General features: G+C 49.4%; 1 protein-coding gene across 3 annotated transcripts in view; it reads left to right on the forward strand.

The window, feature by feature from the left end:
• Positions 1-20,036, forward strand: part of LOC137306229 (B-cell receptor CD22-like) — a 62,817-nt gene that overhangs the window by 26,106 nt on the left and 16,675 nt on the right. For all 3 annotated transcript variants that reach the window (XM_067975356.1, XM_067975355.1, XM_067975357.1), the window contains exons 6-13: positions 663-998; positions 5,747-6,052; positions 8,086-8,367; positions 9,846-10,127; positions 11,797-12,063; positions 13,392-13,658; positions 16,591-16,860; positions 17,718-17,993. In XM_067975356.1, coding sequence (XP_067831457.1) covers positions 663-998; positions 5,747-6,052; positions 8,086-8,367; positions 9,846-10,127; positions 11,797-12,063; positions 13,392-13,658; positions 16,591-16,860; positions 17,718-17,993 — 2,286 coding nt within the window. The remainder of the gene's footprint in view (positions 1-662; positions 999-5,746; positions 6,053-8,085; positions 8,368-9,845; positions 10,128-11,796; positions 12,064-13,391; positions 13,659-16,590; positions 16,861-17,717; positions 17,994-20,036) is intronic.

A 20,036-nucleotide genomic window follows, 5' to 3' on the forward strand; every position in this document is an offset into this window, starting at 1 on the left:
AAATTTTGTCTGATTTACGCTCCTGTGAAGCTCCTTGGGATTTTACTATGTCAAAGGTGCTATATAAATGCAAGTAGTTTTGTTCTATCTCATATTTAAGCACTTGTTCCACATTTATCTTTAACAAAAATGTTTTATTCCCTCCAGTTTCCTCCTCTCCTGTAGACTTTTAATTTTCCTGGACTCCAGTGCATTCCTTCCCCTCCCCTAGGGACACATCATGGCCGACATTAATACCTAGGACAACCCACCAGATCATAGAATGATACAGCACAGAAACAGGCCATTCGGCCCAACTGGTCCATGCTCCACACGAGCCTCCTCCCTCCCTACTTCCTCTCACCCTATCACCATATCCTTCTATTCCTTTCTCCCTCATGTGTTTATCCAGCTTCCCCTTAAATCCATCTACACTATTCACCTCAACTACTCCTTGTGGGAGCGAGTTCCACATTCTCACCACTCTCTGGGTAAAGAAGTTTCTTCTGAATTCCCTATTGGATTTATTCGTGACTCTCTTATGTTGATGGGCCCCCTAGTTATGACAATACATTATTGATCCCCCAAGTGATTTTAATTGATTATTTCCATCCTAACCCTTCACATGTTGTGCCTGGCTTCAAAGTTCTTGTTGGCCCTCACTCAGACCTTGTCTCTTACAGAGGGCAAGACCTGGGCAGTGTGGACCCCGCTCTCACTGACAGCCCGGGAACATTCGTGCGTGACAATCCCCTGCCAATACAGACACCGCGGTGAAATGAAGAATTCGATTTGGTTAAAAGGGCACAATTACCATGGAGCTCGAGTGTATCAAAGCAACGGAGAGATTAACGCTAATTATTCAGGCCGCGTGGAGATACTTGGAGGTGTGGAAGACAATAGCTGTACCTTGAAGATAAAGAATTTAACAGTGGAAGACAGCGGGAAATATTATTTCCGAATGGAAACAGCCAGCAATAAATGGTCATCACCGACTGGTGTCAATCTTTTGGTATCTGGTGAGTGTGTCAATAAAATTCTGCATTTCTAGCTTCTATTTTCTATACGGTGTCAGCCTTGACTCAGTCTCTGAGTCGGGAAGTCGTGGGTTCGAGCCCCCTTTCCAGAGACTCGAGCCCCGTAATCCAGGACGACACTCCCACAGTGCCAATACTGAGGGAGCACTGCGCTGTCGGAGGGTCAGTACTGAGGGAGCACTGCGCTGTCGGAGGGTCAGTGCTGAGGGAGCGCTGCGCTGTCGGAGGGTCAGTACTGAGGGAGCGCCGCACTGTCGGAGGGTCAGTACTGAGGGAGCGCCGCACTGTCGGAGGGTCAGTGCTGAGGGAGCGCCGCACTGTCGGAGGGTCGGTACTGAGGGAGCGCTGCACTGTCGGAGGGTCGGTACTGAGGGAGTGCCGCACTGTCGGAGGGTCAGTACTGAGGGAGCGCTGCACTGTTGGAGGGTCAGTACTGAGGGAGCGCCGCACTGGCGGAGGGTCAGTACTGAGGGAGTGCCGCACTGTCGGAGGGTCAGTACTGAGGGAGCGCTGCACTGTCGGAGGGTCAGTACTGAGGGAGTGCTGCACTGTCGGAGGGTCAGTACTGAGGGAGCGCTGCACTGTCGGAGGGTCAGTACTGAGGGAGCGCTGCACTGTCGGAGGGTCAGTACTGAGGGAGCGCCGCACTGTCGGAGGGTCAGTACTGAGGGAGCGCCGCACTGTCGGAGGGTCAGCACTGAGGGAGCGCCGCACTGTCGGAGGGTCAGTACTGAGGGAGCGCTGCACTGTCGGAGGGTCAGTACTGAGGGAGCGCTGCACTGTCGGAGGGTCAGTACTGAGGGAGCGCTGCACTGTCGGAGGGTCAGTACCGAGGGAGCGCTGCACTGTCGGAGGGTCAGTACTGAGGGAGCGCCGCACTGTCGGAGGGTCAGTACCGAGGGAGCGCCGCACTGTCGGAGGGTCAGTACTGAGGGAGCGCCGCACTGTCGGAGGGTCTGTACTGAGGGAGCGCTGCACTGTCGGAGGGTCAGTACTGAGGGAGCGCCGCACTGTCGGAGGGTCAGTACCGAGGGAGCGCCGCACTGTCGGAGGGTCAGTACTGAGGGAGCGCTGCACTGTCGGAGGGTCAGTACTGAGGGAGCGCCGCACTGTCGGAGGGTCAGTACTGAGGGAGCGCTGCACTGTCAGAGGTGCCGTCTTTCGGATGAGACGTTAAACCGAGGGCCCCGTCTGCCCTCTCAGGTGGGACATAAAAGATTCCGTAGCACTGGAGCAGGGGAGATCTCGCTGGTGTCCTGGCCAACGTTCCTCCCTCTCCCCATGAACATTGGCATGGCAGCGACTCACACCTCTGACAGCACCTCCCTCCCAAACCCCGCGGCCTCCACCACCTAGAAGGACAAGGGCAGCAGGCGCACGGGAACAACGCCACCTCCGAGTTCCCCTCTACGTCACACACACATTGGAAATATATCGGCCGTTCCTTCATCGTCGCTGGGTCAAAATCCTGGAACTCCCTCCCTAACAGCACTGTGGGAGAACCGTCACCACACGGACTGCAGCGGTTCAAGAAGGCGGCTCACCACCACCTTCTCAAGGGGCGACGAGGGATGGGCAATAAATGCCGGCCTCGCCAGCGACGCCCACATCCCCCAGAATGAGTAGTAAAAATAACAGATTAAATACTCGCCCTTTGTTCTAAACGGACGAAAGTCTGGATTGGAAACACTCAACCTTCAGTCCATTTTAAGAGGGAAGATATTATTTCTTACCGTTTGTTGCTCCAACATTGCCATCTGCTGTCATTGAAGCAGAACAGCAGGCCATAGGAACAGGAGGAGGCCATTCAGCCCCTCGAGCCTGTTCCCCCATTCAACGAGATCATGGCTGATCTGTACCCTAACTCCATCTACCCCGCCTTGGCTCCATGGGGGACAAATTGGATTGGGCCTGTTTTTGGGCGGGGGTAGCACGATCTGCTATTACCCAATGGTCCCTGTGACGGGCAGGACGAGACTTTCGTCAGGCCTGAGGACTCACCTGCAATCCGCGTTGGAAATCAGCGTCGAACGAGGATTCCATGCAGTTCGCACTTTCCGCCAGCAGGGGGAGCGCCAATCCCTTAAAGGCAGGCTGTCTGTTAGAAATCTCTTAAAGGTAGCTGGTACCTGTTATTTGCTGAATATAACAGCCTGCTGCCTGCACGGAGTCTGAACGGAGATCAGGCATCGCACACGTAAAGCACAGATGCAGCTCCCATCCCTATGTTTACACACTGATGAGTTATGTTAAAACATTGAATAAAGGTTGCGCACCAATAAATCCCACATCCTCCAATCTGCATGCCACACCTCACCAATCTGCCAATCTGAGACTCCGAGCACCAAGGTTCTCTGCTGATGCACTAGAGGCCTTGGTGCAAGAGGTGGACAGAAGGAGGGGCGTCCTATATCCACGGGGGGTGGGGAGAGCAAGAGGCCCTCCAGACATACACCCAAAAGGTAGTGGGAGGCAGTAGGGGACGAAGTCAATGCCAGGCGCACAGCATCACGAACATGGATGCAGTACAGGAAGAAGTTCAATGCTTTGACACGAGTGGTCAAGGTGAGTGAGGTCAACTGTCAAGTGGTGTCTCCTACCAACTGCACCACACACGACACCCCCATCACCCACATACCAACAAACCCTTTCCATCAGTACTCAACCCTCTCACCCTTACACATTACCACTGTTGCAAGCCGCCCACGCACAACTCACAGGCCACACACACACTGGCAGCTATTCAACCATGATAGGCACATCACCCAGACACACGCCCCGCTTCCTTGCAGGAGAAGCTGGCACATAACAGCGGCAGTGGCATTTAGCCCCTCGAGCCTGTTCCGCCATTCGATCAGATCAGGGTGGACCTGTGACCTAACTCCATATACCCGCCTTAGCCCCATATCCCTTAATACCCTTGGTTCACAGAAAGCTATCAATCTCAGATTCAGAATTCTCAATTGAGCTGGCATCAACTACCGTCTGCAGAACAGCGTTCCAAACTTCTCCCACCCCTTGCGTGTAGAATCATTTCCTAACTTCACTCCTGCACGTCCTGGCTTTAAATGTTAGCCTATGTCCCCACGTCCTTGTATTCAAGTGTAGGAGACCGCCAGAAGCCAATAAACTGTAAATCCTGCATGGTCCCTTTAAATAGCGCCAGTGGGGGGGGTCCTCCAGGCACTCTAAGACACGTTCAGATGGTCGGGGTTAAGACTGTGCGTTGAGTTGAGCGTTAAGTCCCAAAATGGCGTCTATCACTTTAAATCAGCGTTGTACTCTGATTGCAGCCATTTTCTCCCTACTTTACATGATTCCAGCGTTCGTTATCTGCGCCTGCGCTAACTCCTATACCAAGATGGCGTCTGGCGCACGTCACTCTGGAAACGTGCGTGCGCACCCAGGACGCCATCTTGGATGTCGAAGAGGCCGCTGAGCGCCGAAACAACGGGCGTTACACGGCCCAATTTAGCGCCTGATATCCCTTAATACCCTTGTCTAGCAAAAATCTCTCGATCGCTAAGATTTAAAATGATTAACCGAGCTGGCATCTAGTGCTTTTTGTGGGAGAGAGTTCCGCACTTTTACCACCCTTTGCGTGAAGAAGTGTTTCCGAGCTTCTCTCCTGAACGGCCTGGCTCTGATTTTAAGGTTCTGTCCCCCTGTCCTGGACTCCCCCCACAGGCGGAAAAAGTTTCTCTCCATCTAACCCATCCTTTCAAAATCTTAAAAACCTCAATCAAGTCCCCCCTTAATCTTTCATATTCCAGATAATACAAGCCTGGTTTATGTAATCTCTCGCCTCATAATTTAACCCTTGGAGTCCTGGTAACATTCGAGTGAATCTGCGCTGCATTCCCTCCAAGGTCAATATATCCTCTCTAAGGTGCGGTGCCCAGAGCTGTACACAGTGCTCCAGATGTGCTCTAACCAGGGCTTTGTACAGCTGCAGCAAAACCTCCTCCCCTTTATATTCTAGCCCTCTAGATATAAAAGCTAACATTCCATTAGCCTTTTTGATTATTTTTTGTCCCTGACTGCTACATTTTAGTGATCTGTGTACACAGACCCCCTAAATCTCTTTGGATCTCCACTGTTCCGACCTTTTCACCATTTAAAAAATACTCGGGGATCGATCCTTTTTTGGCCCAAAGTGGATGACCTCACATTTTCCCACTTTGAACTCCATCTGCCACAGTTTTGCCCACTCACTCAATCTCTCAACGTGCCTCTGTAATTTCTTGCTCCTGTCGACACGACTTACTATGCCACCAATCTTTGACATCACTAAAAACAGATTATCTGGTCACCATTGTAATGTCGGAAACATGGCAGCCAATTTGCGCACAGCAAGCTCCCACAAACAGCAATGTGATAAATGACCCAGATCATCTGTTTTAGTGATGTTGGTTGAGGGATAAATATTGGCCCCAGGACACCCGGGGAGAACTCCCCCCTTGCTCTTCTTCGAAATAGTGGCCGTGGGATCTTTTACGTCCCACCCGAGAGGGGCAGACGGGGGCCTCCGGTTTAACGTCTCATCCGAAAGTGCGGCGCTCCCTCAGTACCGGACGTCGGGAGAGTCGGCCTGGGATTATGGGGCTCGAGTCTCTGGAGTGGGGGCTCGAACCCACGACCTTCTGACTCTGGGGCGAGAGAGAGAGAGAGAGAGAGCTATTTCAAAATATTCCGGAGCAATCCTTGAATTCCGTTGGTCTATTCCACAGAGAAGCCAGAGAAACCAGAGATCGAAGCTCCGGAGAGTATCACAGAGGGGAAAACTGCCACTGTGACCTGTACTGTGAAGAGCTTCTGCTCCGAAGACATTCCTGTTTTGGCGTGGCTCTTCCCATATCCCAACAGCAGCACTTCATCCGAGACCCAGAGGGACAACAGGGATAACATGTGGATTTACTCCCGCGGCCTCACATTTATCCCGACATACGAGGAAAGGGATCAGACGCTGAAGTGTCAGGTTGTCTTTGGAAAAGCGACAGCTTCAGCTGCAAGCGAGATCCAACTAAACATCAAACGTGAGTATTGGAATTCAAATGTTTCTTGGCGTTTTCCAACAAAGAATATTCACCTCTCGGTCTTCATATAATGAGCGGGTGTGACGAGTCTCCACCAAATTCAATTGTTCTCACACACCCTCTTGGTTTTTTAGTTTGAGGGCGGACAAGCCTTGATACAATTGTCAGCGTAATATCACGATGCAGATCCCTCAATACTAACAGGTCGGATATGTACAACTTGGGCTGGGCTTTAACTGAACTCGCAACCTTAAAATTAGAGCCAGGCCGTCCAGGGGTGATGTCGGGAAGCACTTCTTCACACAAAGGGGAGTGGGAATCTGGAACTCTCTCCCCCCCAAAAAGCCGTTGAGGCCGGGGGTCAATTGGAAATTTCAAGACTGAGGTCGACAGATTTTTGTTGGGTGAGGGGATTAAGGGTTACGGAACCAAGGCGGGTAGATGGAGTTGAGGTACAGATCGGCCATGATCTAATAGAATGGCGGAACAGGCTCGAGGGGCTGAATGGCCTCCTCCTGTTCCTACATAACAGGCTCGAGGGGCTGAATGGACCCCTCCTGTTCCTGTGTAACAGACTCGAGGGGCTGAACGGGCCTCCTCCAGTTCCTATATAACAGGCTCGAGGGGCTGAATGGCCTCCTCCAGTTCCTATATAACAGGCTCGAGGGGCTGGACGGGCCTCCTCCTGTTCCTATGTAACAGACACGAGGGGCTGAATGGCCTCCTCCTTTTCCTATGTTGCTATGAGGTGAGCAGTCTCTTCCAATCCTGAGAGTTCTCCTGAAGTCTATCTTCTTGGACGGCACCTTACCTCATCGTCAGCTCTCACCAAACGTTCGGTTTCACTGTCCTTTATCCTTCCTTAGCAATAGGGACCTCACATGATCGCTGACGTAATCGTCCCCTTCAACCACCCTTGGCTTTGTTGTTAGGGGTGGTCTCCTCTCCTGATAGTCCACCTTCACTTGTACATCAAGCTTCTTCCAGTAATTGTTACCCAGTCCCCCCTCAATAGCGATATCTCTGCCAATCTCAGCTAATACTTCTTGGGAAAATAAGAGTCTAAATGGGTTAGAAAAGACAAAGGGACCGAGGGGGACAGATTCACAAATCATTAAAAGTAGCAATAGGCCATAAAATACGCAAGCGAAGCACAGGAGGTCATTTCTAAGGGGATAGAATTTTTAAAAACAGAGAAGTAATGTCAAACTTGTATAGAACGTTGGTTAGACCACACTTGGAGCACTGTGCACAGTTCTGGTCTCCATATACCTTGGTTGGACCACACTTGGAGCACTGTGCACAGTTCTGGTCTCCATATACCTTGGTTAGACCACACTTGGAGCACTGTGCATAGTCGTGGTCTCCATATACCTGGGTTAGACCACACTTGGAGCACTGGGCACAGTTCTGGTCTCCATATACCTGGGTTAGACCACACTTGGAGCACTGGGCACAGTTCTGGTCTCCATATTATAAAAAGGATATAGAGGCACTGGAGAAGATGCATCAAAGATTTACAAGGATGATACCAGAACTGAGAGGTTATAACTATCAGGAAAGATTGAACAGACTGGGGCTCCTTTCTCTAGAAAAGAGAAGGCTGAGGGGTGACCTGACAGAGGTCTTTAAAATTATGAAGGGGTTCGATAGGGTAGACGTAGAGAAGATGTTTCCACTTGTGGGGGAGACCAGAACTAGGGGGCCATAAATATAAGATAGTCACTAATAAATCCAATCGGGAATTCAGGAGAAACTTCTTTCCCCAGAGAGTGGTGAGAATGTGGAACTCGCTCCCACAAGGAGTAGTTGAGGTGAATAGTGTAGATGGATTTAAGGGGAAGCTGGATGAACACATGAGGGAGAAAGGAATAGAAGGATATGGTGATAGGGTGAGATGAAGCAGGGAGGGAGGAGGCTCGTGTGGAGCATAAACACCGGGATCGACCAGTTGGGCCGAATGGCCTGTTTCTGAGCTGTAAATTCTAAGTAATTGGATATAACTAATTCTCTGCCGCCCGGTATGTTTTCAGATCGTCCCAGAAACATCACCATCTCACTGACGGTAAACGGGAAAACAGGAGGTCACAGTATGAAAGAAAGCGATGTTGTCACTTTGATTTGCTCCACTCACAGCAGTAACCCAGCAGTCAGCGATTACAACTGGTACAAGGATGGAATTCAGGTCGGCAGAAACCACGATAAGACACTACGGTTCAGTTCAATCACTTACACTGACTACGGGGCATACTCCTGCCAGGCTAACAACGAGGTGGGGAGTGGCAATTCAGAGGACCTCACTCTGAGGGGCAAGTGTGAGTATATCGCAGGTTTCTCCAGTGTGTTGTCCGCATGTACTGCAGGGGAAGGACGGCTTTCCTTGGGGGTACAGTCTGTATCCCAGACCCTACTGGCAGGAGGGTCGGTAACCAGAGGACACAGATTTGAGGTAATCGGCAAAAGAACCAGAGGGGGAGATGAGGAGAATGTTTTTTTGACGCATCGAGTTGTTCTGATCTGGAATGCGCTGCCTGAAAGGGCGGTGGAAGCAGATTCAATAATAACTTTCAAAAGGGGAATCGGATAAATACTCGGAAAGGAAAAATTTGCAGGGCTATTGGGAAAGAGCAGGGGAATGGGACTAATTGGATAGCTCTTACAAAGAGCCAGCATAGGCACGATGGGCCGAATGGACTCCTTCTGTGCTGTATGATTCGATGATTCTAACCCATACTCTGACCAAAGCAACCAACTCTCTGAGTCAGCCTGGCCCAACACAAGGCTCAGGTACAACACCACCTCTGCCACCTTAAACACCAATTGCCTCCACCACCCTAAACATTCACTCCCTTCACCACCGGCGCACTGTGGCTGCAGTGTGTACCATCCACAGGATGCACTGCAGCAACTCGCCAAGGCTTCTTCGACAGCACCTCCCAAACCCGTGACCTCTACCACCTAGAAGGACAAGAGCAGCAGGCACATGGGAACAACACCACCTGCACGTTCCCCTCCAAGTCACACACCATCCCGACTTGGAAATATATCGGCTGTTCCTTCATCGTCGCTGGGTCAAAATCCTGGAACTCCCTTCCTAACAGCAATGTGGGAGAACCTTCACCACACGGACTGCAGCGGTTCAAGAAGGCGGCTCACCACCACCTTCTCAAGGGCAATTAGGGATGGGCAATAAATGCCGGCCTTGCCAGCGATGCCCACATCCCATGAACGAATAAAAAAAGAAATCATCAGACCAGACAAATCTGGCAAGTTACCCTGGATCTCACCCGTGGATCGCACTCTCGCCTCTGAGTCAGAAGGTCGTGGGTTCGAGCCCCTGTTCCAGGGACTTGAGCCCCGTAATCCAGGCCGAGGGAGCGCTGCGCTGTCGGAGATGCCGTCTTTCGGATGAGACGTGAAACCCAGGGCCCCGTCTGCCCCTCTCGGGTGGGACGTAAAAGATCCCACGGCCACTATTTTGAAGAAGAGCAGGGGGGAATTCCCCCCTGGAGCCAATCATCTTTGCTTCACAAAAAAAGCAGACGATCTGGTCGTTTGTCACATTGCTGTTTGTGGGATCTCGCTGTGCGCAAATTGGCTGCCGCGTTTCCTACATTACAACGGTGACCATATGCTCGAAAAGTACTTCACTGGCTGCAAAGCGCTTTTGGACGTCCTGAGGTTGTGAAAGGCGCGATAGAAATGGGAGTTCCTTTCTTAGAAAATGAACGTCAAGGTAATTCGGCCTGTCGACAGAAAAGTGAAACGGTCCAACTATTGAACTCTGTTTCAGATCGGCCAAGGGATTTTCACATTTCTTACATTGTGAATGGTGAGATCGTTGAGTTCCTACGTGGTATTAGAGCAGGCGACCAGCTAAATATATCGTGTGTGAGTGCGAACAGCGACCCGGCAGTCTCTGGATACGCCTGGTACAACTCTGAACGCAGCATTGTTCGTCAATCGTCACTTCAGTTTCTAAGCATTACTGAGAAGGACAGAGGGGGTTACCACTGTCAGGCATCAAATGAAGTAGGAACAGGGATCTCCAGCACCATCAACATAGAAGTGCTTTGTGAGTAGTCTACACCGTCCTTTCTGAATCTTGAGTATCTGCTCTTTTGTGTCTCTCTCATCAGTTAAACGAATTTCTAGATGTTCGTGGTTTCGAGCTCCCGCTCCAACGACCTGAGCCCCATAATCCAGGCCGACACTCCCCAGTTTCAGGACTGAGGGAGCGCTGTATTGTCGGAGGGTCAGTACTGAGGGAGTGCTGCACTGTCGGAGGGTCAGTACTGAGGGAGCGCTGCACTGTCGGAGGGTCAGTACTGAGGGAGCGTTGCACTGTCGGAGGGTCAGTACTGAGGGAGTGCCGCATTGTCGGAGGGTCAGTACTGAGGGAGCGCTGCACTGTCAGAGGGGCAGTACTGAGGGAGCGCCGCACTGTCGGAGGGTCAGTACTGAGGGAGCGCCGCACTGTCGGAGGGTCAGTACTGAGGGAGTGCCGCACTGTCGGAGGGTCAGTACTGAGGGAGCGCTGCACTGTCGGAGGGTCAGTACTGAGGGAGTGCCGCATTGTCGGAGGGTCAGCATTGAGGGAGTGCTGCACTGTCGGAGGGTCAGTACTGAGGGAGCGCTGCACTGTTGGAGGGTCAGTACTGAGGGAGTGCCGCACTGTTGGAGGGTCAGTACTGAGGGAGTGCCGCACTGTCGGAGGGTCAGTACCGAGGGAGCATGGCGCTGTCGGAGGGTCAGTACTGAGGGAGTGCCGCACTGTCGGAGGGTCAGCACTGAGGGAGCATGGCGCTGTCGGAGGGTCAGTACTGAGGGAGCACCGCACTGTCGGAGGGTCAGCATTGAGGGAGTGCTGCACTGTCGGAGGGTCAGTACTGAGGGAGTGCCGCACTGTCGGAGGGTCAGTACTGAGGGAGCACCGCACTGTCGGAGGGTCAGTACTGAGGGAGTGCTGCACTGTCGGAGGGTCAGTACTGAGGGAGCGCTGCACTGTCGGAGGTGCCGTCTTACAGATGAAACATTAAACCGAGGCCCCGTCAGCCCTCTCAGGTGGACATAAAAGATCCCACGGCCACTATTTCGAAGAAGAGCAGGGGGGAGTTCTCCCCGATGTCCTGGGGCCGATATTTATCCCTCAACCAGCGTCACTAAAAAAACAGATGATCTGGTCATTTATCACATTGCTGTTTGTGGGATCTTGCTGTGCGCAAATTCGCTGGCATGTTTCCCACTTTACAACAGTGACCACACTTCAAAAAAGTACTTCATTGGCTTTGGGACGTCCTGAGGTTGTGAAAGGTGCTGTAGAAATGCAAGTTCTCACTGTACCTGCCCTGGGAGTGTTTGATGGGACAGTGTAGAGGGAGCTTTACTCTGTATCTAACCCTGTACCTGCCCTGGGAGTGTTTGATGGGACAGTGTAGAGGGAGCTTTACTCTGTATCTAACCCTGTACCTGCCCTGGGAGTGTTTGATGGGACAGTGTAGAGGGAGCTTTACTCTGTATCTAACCCTGTACCTGCCCTGGGAGTGTTTGATGGGACAGTGTAGAGGGAGCTTTACTCTGTATCTAACCCTGTACCTGCCCTGGGAGTGTTTGGTTGGGTGGAAATATTTCAAGTGCTGCATTTCCACACCCAACATCTCGTCCGCTTTAAATGTCCCCCAATTCTCGCCTTTCCCTGTAATATGTTTGAGGCAGTTTTAACTGAAGAACATTCTCCTTTGCAGATCCTCCCAGAGACGTGAATGTAGTCCTTTTTGGCTCTGCTATAGATGGTAAATTCATTACATTGCAATGTCAATCTGATGCCAAACCTCAGGCAGGTTGGTACAGATGGAGAAAGACCTGCGAAGGTGATTCCACAAACCTCGGCAGTATTACCCATCAATTAACGTTCCAAGTTTCTGTCAGTGATGCATCCTGTGACTATTACTGTACAGCAGGCAATACAATCGATGAAAAGATGTCCCAACCAAAACGTTTTACTGTACAGTGTAAGTATCAACAGTGTGATATACCTTCTACATAGCCTATAGAAAGTGATATACCTTCCACACAGCCTATAGAGTGTGATATACCATCCACCCAGCCTATAGAGTGTGATATACCTTCCACCCAGCCTATAGAGTGTGATATACCTTCTACCCAACCTATAGAATGTGATATACCTTCCACCCAACCTATAGAGTGTGCTATACCTTCCACCCAACGTATAGAGCGTGATATACCTTCCACCCAACCTATAGAGTGTGATATACCTTCCACCCAACCAATAGTGTGATATACCTTCCACCCAACCTATAGAGTGTGATATACCTTCCACCCAACCTATAGAGTGTGATATACCTTCCACCCAGCCTATAGAGTGTGATATACCTTCCACCCAACCTATAGAGTGTGATATACCTTCCACCCAACCTATTGAGTGTGATATACCTTCCACCCAACCTATAGAGTGTGATATACCTTCCACCCAACCTATAGAGTGTGATATACCTTCCACCCAACCTATGGAGTGTGATATACCTTCCACTCAACCTATAGAATGTGATATGCCTTCCACCCAACCTATAGAGTGTGATATACCTTCCACCCAACCTATAGAGTGTGATATACCTTCTAGACAACCTATAGAGTGTGATATACCTTCCACCCAACCTATAGAGTGTGATATACCTTCCACCCAACCCATAGAGTGTGATATACCTTCCACCCAACCTATCGAGTGTGATATACCTTCCACCCAACCTATAGAGTGTGATATACCTTCTAGACAACCTATACACCTCCAATTTAAGAACCTCATCCTTGAGTTCAAATCCCTCCATGGCCTCCTCTTCCCTATCTCTGTAACCTCCTCCAGCCCCTACGACCCTCCGAGATCTCTGCGCTCCTCCAATTCTGGCCACTCGTGCATCCCCCGATTCCCATCGCTCCACCATTGGCGGCCGTGCCTTCAGCTGCCTGGGCCCTAAGCTCTGGAATTCCCTCCCTAAACCTCTCCGCCTCTCTCTCCTCCTTTCAGACGCTCCTTAAAACCTACCTCTTTGACCAAGCTTTTGGTCACCTGTCCTAATATCTCCGTCCTTGCTTTGGTATCCATTTTTGTCTGATTATTCCTCTGTGAAGCACTGTGTAAGGTTTTTCTATGTTAAAGCTGCTGTATATTGTTGTTGGTGTCATTGTATTTCTGGAACTCTTTTTATTTCAGATTGTTCTCATTATCATTTTTTTAAATAATTGCCAACGCCTGGTCTATTCTCAATGATATTTTGGAGATGGATTAACTGGACAAATGTTTTAACAAATTAATTCTTCACAGATAAGCCCAGAGATGTGAAAATCATTTCTTCAGGTTCAGAGAGAGAAGAGTCTTTAGTTTCTTTAAGTTGTAAAAATAATGCGAATCCTCCAGTATATGACTATACTTGGATGAAGAGATGTAACAGAATCCCCTACAATCTACAGCAATATAAATATTCAATTACAATCAAAATTACAAGTGATGATGCGCTTTGTGACTATTACTGTACAGCAAAGAATGCAGTTGGACATCAAGATTCTCCAAACATACGCATTAATGTGAAGTGTAAGTATCTACAATGTGATATACCTTCCACCCAACCTATAGAGTGTGATATACCTTCCACCCAACCTATAGAGTGTGATATACCTTCCACCCAACCTATAGAGTGTGATATACCTTCCACCCAACCTATAGAGTGTGATATACCGTCCACCCAACCTATAGAGTGTGATATACCGTCTACACAACATATAGAGTGTGATATACCTTCCACCCAACCTATAGAGTGTGATATACTGTCTACACAACATATAGAGTGTGATATACCATCTACCCAACCTATAGAGTGTGATATACCTTCCACCCAACCTATAGAGTGTGATATACCTTCCACCCAACCTATAGAGTGTGATATACCTTCCACCCAACCTATAGAGTGTGATATACCTTCCTCCCAACCTATCGAGTGTGATATACCTTCCACTCAACCTATAGAATGTGATATACCTTCCACCCAACCTATAGAGTGTGATATACCTTCCACCCAACCTATAGAATGTGATATACCTTCCACCCAACCTATAGAATGTGATATACCTTCCACCCAACCTATAGAATGTGATATACCTTCCACCCAACCTATAGAATGTGATATACCTTCCACCCAACCTATAGAATGTGATATACCTTCCACTCAACCTATAGAATGTGATATACCTTCCACCCAACCTATAGAATGTGATATACCTTCCACCCAACCTATAGAGTGTGATATACCTTCCACCCAACCTATCGAGTGTGATATACCTTCCACCCAACCTATAGAGTGTGATATACCTTCCACCCAACCTATAGAATGTGATATGCCTTCCACCCAACCTATAGAATGTGATATGCCTTCCACCCAACCCATCGAGTGTGATATACCTTCCACCCAACCTATAGAGTGTGATATACCTTCCACCCAACCTATAGAATGTGATATACCTTCCACCCAACCTGCAGAATATGATATACCTTCCACCCAATCTATAGAATGTGATATACCTTCCACCCAACCTATAGAGTGTGATATACCTTACACCCAACCTATAGAATGTGATATACCTTCCACCCAACCTGCAGAATATGATATACCTTCCACCCAACCTATAGAGTGTGATATACCTTCCACCCAATCTATAGAATGTGATATACCTTCCACCCAACATATAGAATGTGATATACCTTTCACCAACCTATAGAATGTGATATACCTTCCACCCAACCTATAGAGTGTGATATACCTTCCACCCAATCTATAGAGTGTGATATACCTTCAACCCAACCTATAGAGTGTGATATACCTTCCACCCAACCTATAGAGTGTGATATACCTTCCACCCAACCTATAGAATGTGATATACCTTCCACCCAACCTATAGAATGTGATATACCTTCCACCCAACCTATAGAATGTGATATACCTTCCACCCAACCTGCAGAATATGATATACCTTCCACCCAATCTATAGAATGTGATATACCTTCCACCCAACCTATAGAGTGTGATATACCTTCCACCCAATCTATAGAATGTGATATACCTTCCACCCAACATATAGAATGTGATATACCTTTCACCAACCTATAGAATGTGATATACCTTCCACCCAATCTATAGAGTGTGATATACCTTCAACCCAACCTATAGAGTGTGATATACCTTCCACTCAACCTATAGAGTGTGATATACCTTCCACTCAACCTATAGAGTGTGATATACCTTCTACTCAACCTATAGAATGTGATATACCTTCCACCCAGCCTATAGAGTGTGATATACCTTCTACACATCCTATAGAGTGTGATATACCTTCCACCCAGCCTATAGAGTGTGATATACCTTCAACCCAACCTATAGAGTGTGATATACCATCCACTCAACCTATAGAGTGTGATATACCTTCTACTCAACCTATAGAATGTGATATACCTTCCACCCAGCCTATAGAGTGTGATATACCTTCTACACAGCCTATAGAGTGTGATATACCTTCTACACAGCCTATAGAGTGTGATATACCTTCCACCCAGCCTATAGAGTGTGATATACCTTCCACCCAACTTATAGAGTGTGATATACCTTCCACCCAGCCTATAGAGTGTGATATACCTTCTACACATCCTATAGAGTGTGATATACCTTCCACCCAGCCTATAGAGTGTGATATACCTTCTACTCAACCTATAGAATGTGATATACCTTCCACCCAGCCTATAGAGTGTGATATACCTTCTACTCAACCTATAGAATGTGATATACCTTCCACCCAGCCTATAGAGTGTGATATACCTTCCACCCAGCCTATAGAGTGTGATATACCTTCTACACAGCCTATAGAGTGTGATATACCTTCTACACAGCCTATAGAGTGTGATATACCTTCCACCCAGCCTATAGAGTGTGATATACCCTCTACACAGCCTATAGAGACCTGATAGAGGTCTTTAAGATTATGAAGGGGTTCGATAGGGTAGACGTAGAGAAGGTGTTTCCACTTGTGGGGGAGACCAGAACTAGGGGGGCCATAAATATAAGATAGTCACTAATAAATCCAATAGGGAATTCAGGAGAAACTTCTTTACCCAGAGAGTGGTGAGAATGTGGAACTCACTCCCACAAGGAGTAGTTGAGGTGAATAGTGTAGATGGATTTAAGGGGAAGCTGGATAAACACATGAGGGAGAAAGGAATAGAAGGATATGGTGATAGGGTGAGATGGAGTAGGGAGGGAGGAGGCTCGTGTGGAGCATAAACACCGGGATAGACCAGTTGGGCCGAATGGCCTGTTTCTGTGCTGTTAATTCCACGTAACCTTGGTGCTCTCCTGCACAAGGGGAAGGGGGATTAACAGCGGGAGTGTCAGGAGAGGACGAGGGTGTGTGGGGGATGTGTTCCTAATGCTCAGCCGCATCTTCACCCTGCCTGAATCGTGCTTCATTTAACTTTGCAGATTCTCCGAAAGACGTAAGGGTTACCCGTAGGTCACCTACGGGAGAGGTGAAGGAAGGAGACAAGGTTATCTTGAGTTGTAGCTCAACAGGCAATCCACGACCTCAGTACAACTGGTATAAGGACAGCCCTGACACCCGATCCATAAAAGAGGGCAGCCCAGAACTCATATTTAATCTGATCCGTTGGGACGATTCTGGGACGTATTACTGCAAAGTGACGAACGAGATAGGAAGTGCCAACTCAAAACAGTTCCCCATTGACGTGATCTGTGAGTATTTGGAATTGAGGAACTGGTCTCGTCCACGAGACTTCACCCCTTATTAAAGGAATCGGCCTCAGCTCCCCGCAGACCGTTCGCAACCTTGGCGTCCTATTTGACCCTGAGATGACCACCCGGCCCCATATCCGCTCCGTCACCAAGGCCGCCTAATTCAGCCTCCGTGACGTCGCCCGTCTCCGCCCCTGCCTCAGCTCATCTGCCGCTGAAATCTCCGTCCGTGCTTTTGGTACCTCCAGACTCGACTATTCCAATGCTCTCCTGACCGGCCTCCCACCTCCCAACCTCCGTAAGCTCCGGCTCATCCAAAACTCTGCTGCCCCCGTATCCTAACTCGCGGCAAGTCCCGTTCACCCATCACCCCCTGCGCTCGCTGACCTACATCGGCTCCCGGTCCGGGCAACGCCTCGGTTTTAAAATCCTCATCCTCGTTTTCAAATCCCTGCATGGCCCCCTCGCCCCCCCACTCCCTATCTCTGAAACCTCCTCCAGCCCGACAACCCTCCGAGATCTCTGCCCTCCTCCAATTCTGGCCTCTTGTCCATCCCCCGATTCCCATCGCTCCACCATTGGCGGCCGTGCCTTCAGCTGCCTGGGCCCTAAGCTCTGGAATTCCCTCCCTAAACCTCTCCGCCTCTCTCTCTCCTCCTTTAAGACGCTCCTAAAAACCTACCTCTTTGACCAAGCTTTTGGTCACCTGTCCTAATATCTCCTTATGTGGCTCAGGGTTAAATTTTTGACTGATTTACGCTCCTGTGAAGCGCCTTGGGACGTTTTACTTCATTGAAGATGCTGTAGAAATGCCCGTTCCATCTAATGCTTCTGTGTATCTTTGCTTCTTGTATCAGATGGTCCGAGATATGCCAAAGTATCGACCTCATCACCAATGGAAGTGATAATGGAAGGGGACAATGTGACGTTAACTTGTAGCAGTGACGGTAATCCTCCAGTCAACAGGTACCGATGGTTCAGGACCCAAGGAGATTCTACGATTAACCTAGAGCGACCCAGCAAAGACCTGACCTTATACGGAATCACTCGGGAGCAGGAGGGTCTGTACTTCTGTGAGGCGAGCAACAGAGTCCAAACTCAACGCTCAGAGGGACAAAGGATAGAAGTTCTCTGTAAGTATCCTTAATCCAAATTATTATTCGCTGTTGGGTTTCATGCATTGACTTCCATCGAGCCCACAGCACAGAAACAGGCCATTCGGCCCAACTGGTCCATCCCGGTGTTTATGCACCACACGAGCCTCCTCCCTCCCTACTCCATCTCACCCTATCACCATATCCTTCTATTCCTTTCTCCCTCATATGTTTATCCAGCTTCCCCTTAAATCCATCTACACTATTCACCTCAACTACTCCTTGTGGGAGCGAGTTCCACATTCTCACCACTCTCTGGGTAAAGAAGTTTCTCCTGAATTCCCTATTGGATTTATTAGTGACTATCTTATATTTATGGCCCCCTAGTTCTGGTCTCCCCCACAAGTGGAAACATCTTCTCTACGTCTACCCTATCGAACCCTTTCATAATTTTAAAGACCTCGATCAGGTCACCCCTCAGTCTTCTCTTTTCTACAGAAAAGAGCCCCAGCCTGTTTGGCCTTTCCTGACAAGTTTATCTTCTCAGTTCTGGTATCATTCTTGTGACTCTTTTTTGCACCTTCTCCAGTGCCTCTATATCCTTTTTATAATATGGAGACCAGAACTGTGCCCAGTGCTCCAAGTGTGGTCTAACCAAGGTATATGGAGACCAGAACTGTGCACAGTGCTCCAAGTGTGGTCTAACCAAGGAATATGGAAACCAGAACTGTGCCCAGTGCTCCAAGTGTGGTCTAACCAAGGTATATGGAGACCAGAACTGTGCACAGTGCTCCAAGTGTGGTCTAACCAAGGAATATGGAAACCAGAACTGTGCCCAGTGCTCCAAGTGTGGTCTAACCAAGGTTCGATACAAGTTTAACATAACTTCTCTGCTTAACAATTCTATCCCTCTGGAAATGAATCCCAGTGCTTGGTTTCCCTTTTTATGTCCTTATTAACCCTTGTCGCTACTTTCAGTGATTTGTGTATCTGTCCCCCCAGATCCCTCTGCTCCTCTATCCCGTTTAGACTCTTATTATCCAAGCAGTGTGTGGCCTCCTTGTTCTTCCCACAAAAATGTGCCGCCTCAAACCTTGACTCTTCATCACAGACTGGTTTGTACCCACTCTGAGACACTGGTCCAGTTGTAAAGGAGCCTGCGAGCCATGTGATAGAAACACATGGAAATGTTTGTTAGACGTCCCCCAGTGAGGCCAGGAAAACCGCACGTCCGATCCCGGGTCTGTGCTGAGTCAGCCGGTCTTAGCCACGGCCCCGTCTCCCACCTGTCCCCCCCCCCCACGCTCCAGAGGGCAAGATCAAGGTGGGCCGTGGTGCCTTCCACAGTCAAATAGCTCCTTGGCACTCAATGCCCAGGGCTCCACAATTGAGGAACAAGCCAATTGCACCCTGGGGGCCAGATCCCAGAGTGAAAGATTGAACTCATTGGGTAGCTCGTTTCAGGGAGCCGGCACAGGCACGATGGGCCGAATGGCCTTCTCCTGTGCTATGATACTATGAGCTGTTGCCTTCAGAATGGGAGGCAAGCACATCCATTGCTATTTCCTGTTAAATTTCGAGGAACTTTTGCACTGTATGTTTCGTGATAAAAGTGGGGGTCGGGGGGCATTTGGTAGCAAATTGACCTTTGAGTTGCAAGATTCTGGGTTCAAGCCCCACTCTGGGCCCTAAGCACAAAGTTTAGGCCGACATTCTCGGTGGAGGGCAGCACCTTCCGGTGAGAGGTTAACTTTTTTCTAATTCATCCTCGGGGATGTGGGCGTCGCTGGCCAGGCCCGGCATTTATTGCCCAGCTCCTAGATGCCCCTTGAGAAGGTGGTGGTGAGCCGCCTTCTTGAACCACTGCGGCCCGTGTGGTGACGGTTCTCCCGCAGCGCTGCTCGGGGAGGGGGAGTTCCAGGATTTTGACCCAGCGACGACGAAGGAACGGCCGATGTATTTCCAAGTCGGGGCGGTGCGTGTGACTCGGAGGGGAACTCGGAGGTGGCGTTGTTCCCATGCGCCCGCTGCCCTTGTCCTTCTAGGTGGTGGTGGTCACGGGATTGGGAGGTGCTGTCGAAG

This window comes from Heptranchias perlo, chromosome 42 (genome assembly GCF_035084215.1).
Source record: "Heptranchias perlo isolate sHepPer1 chromosome 42, sHepPer1.hap1, whole genome shotgun sequence".
Lineage (NCBI taxonomy): Eukaryota > Metazoa > Chordata > Chondrichthyes > Hexanchiformes > Hexanchidae > Heptranchias > Heptranchias perlo.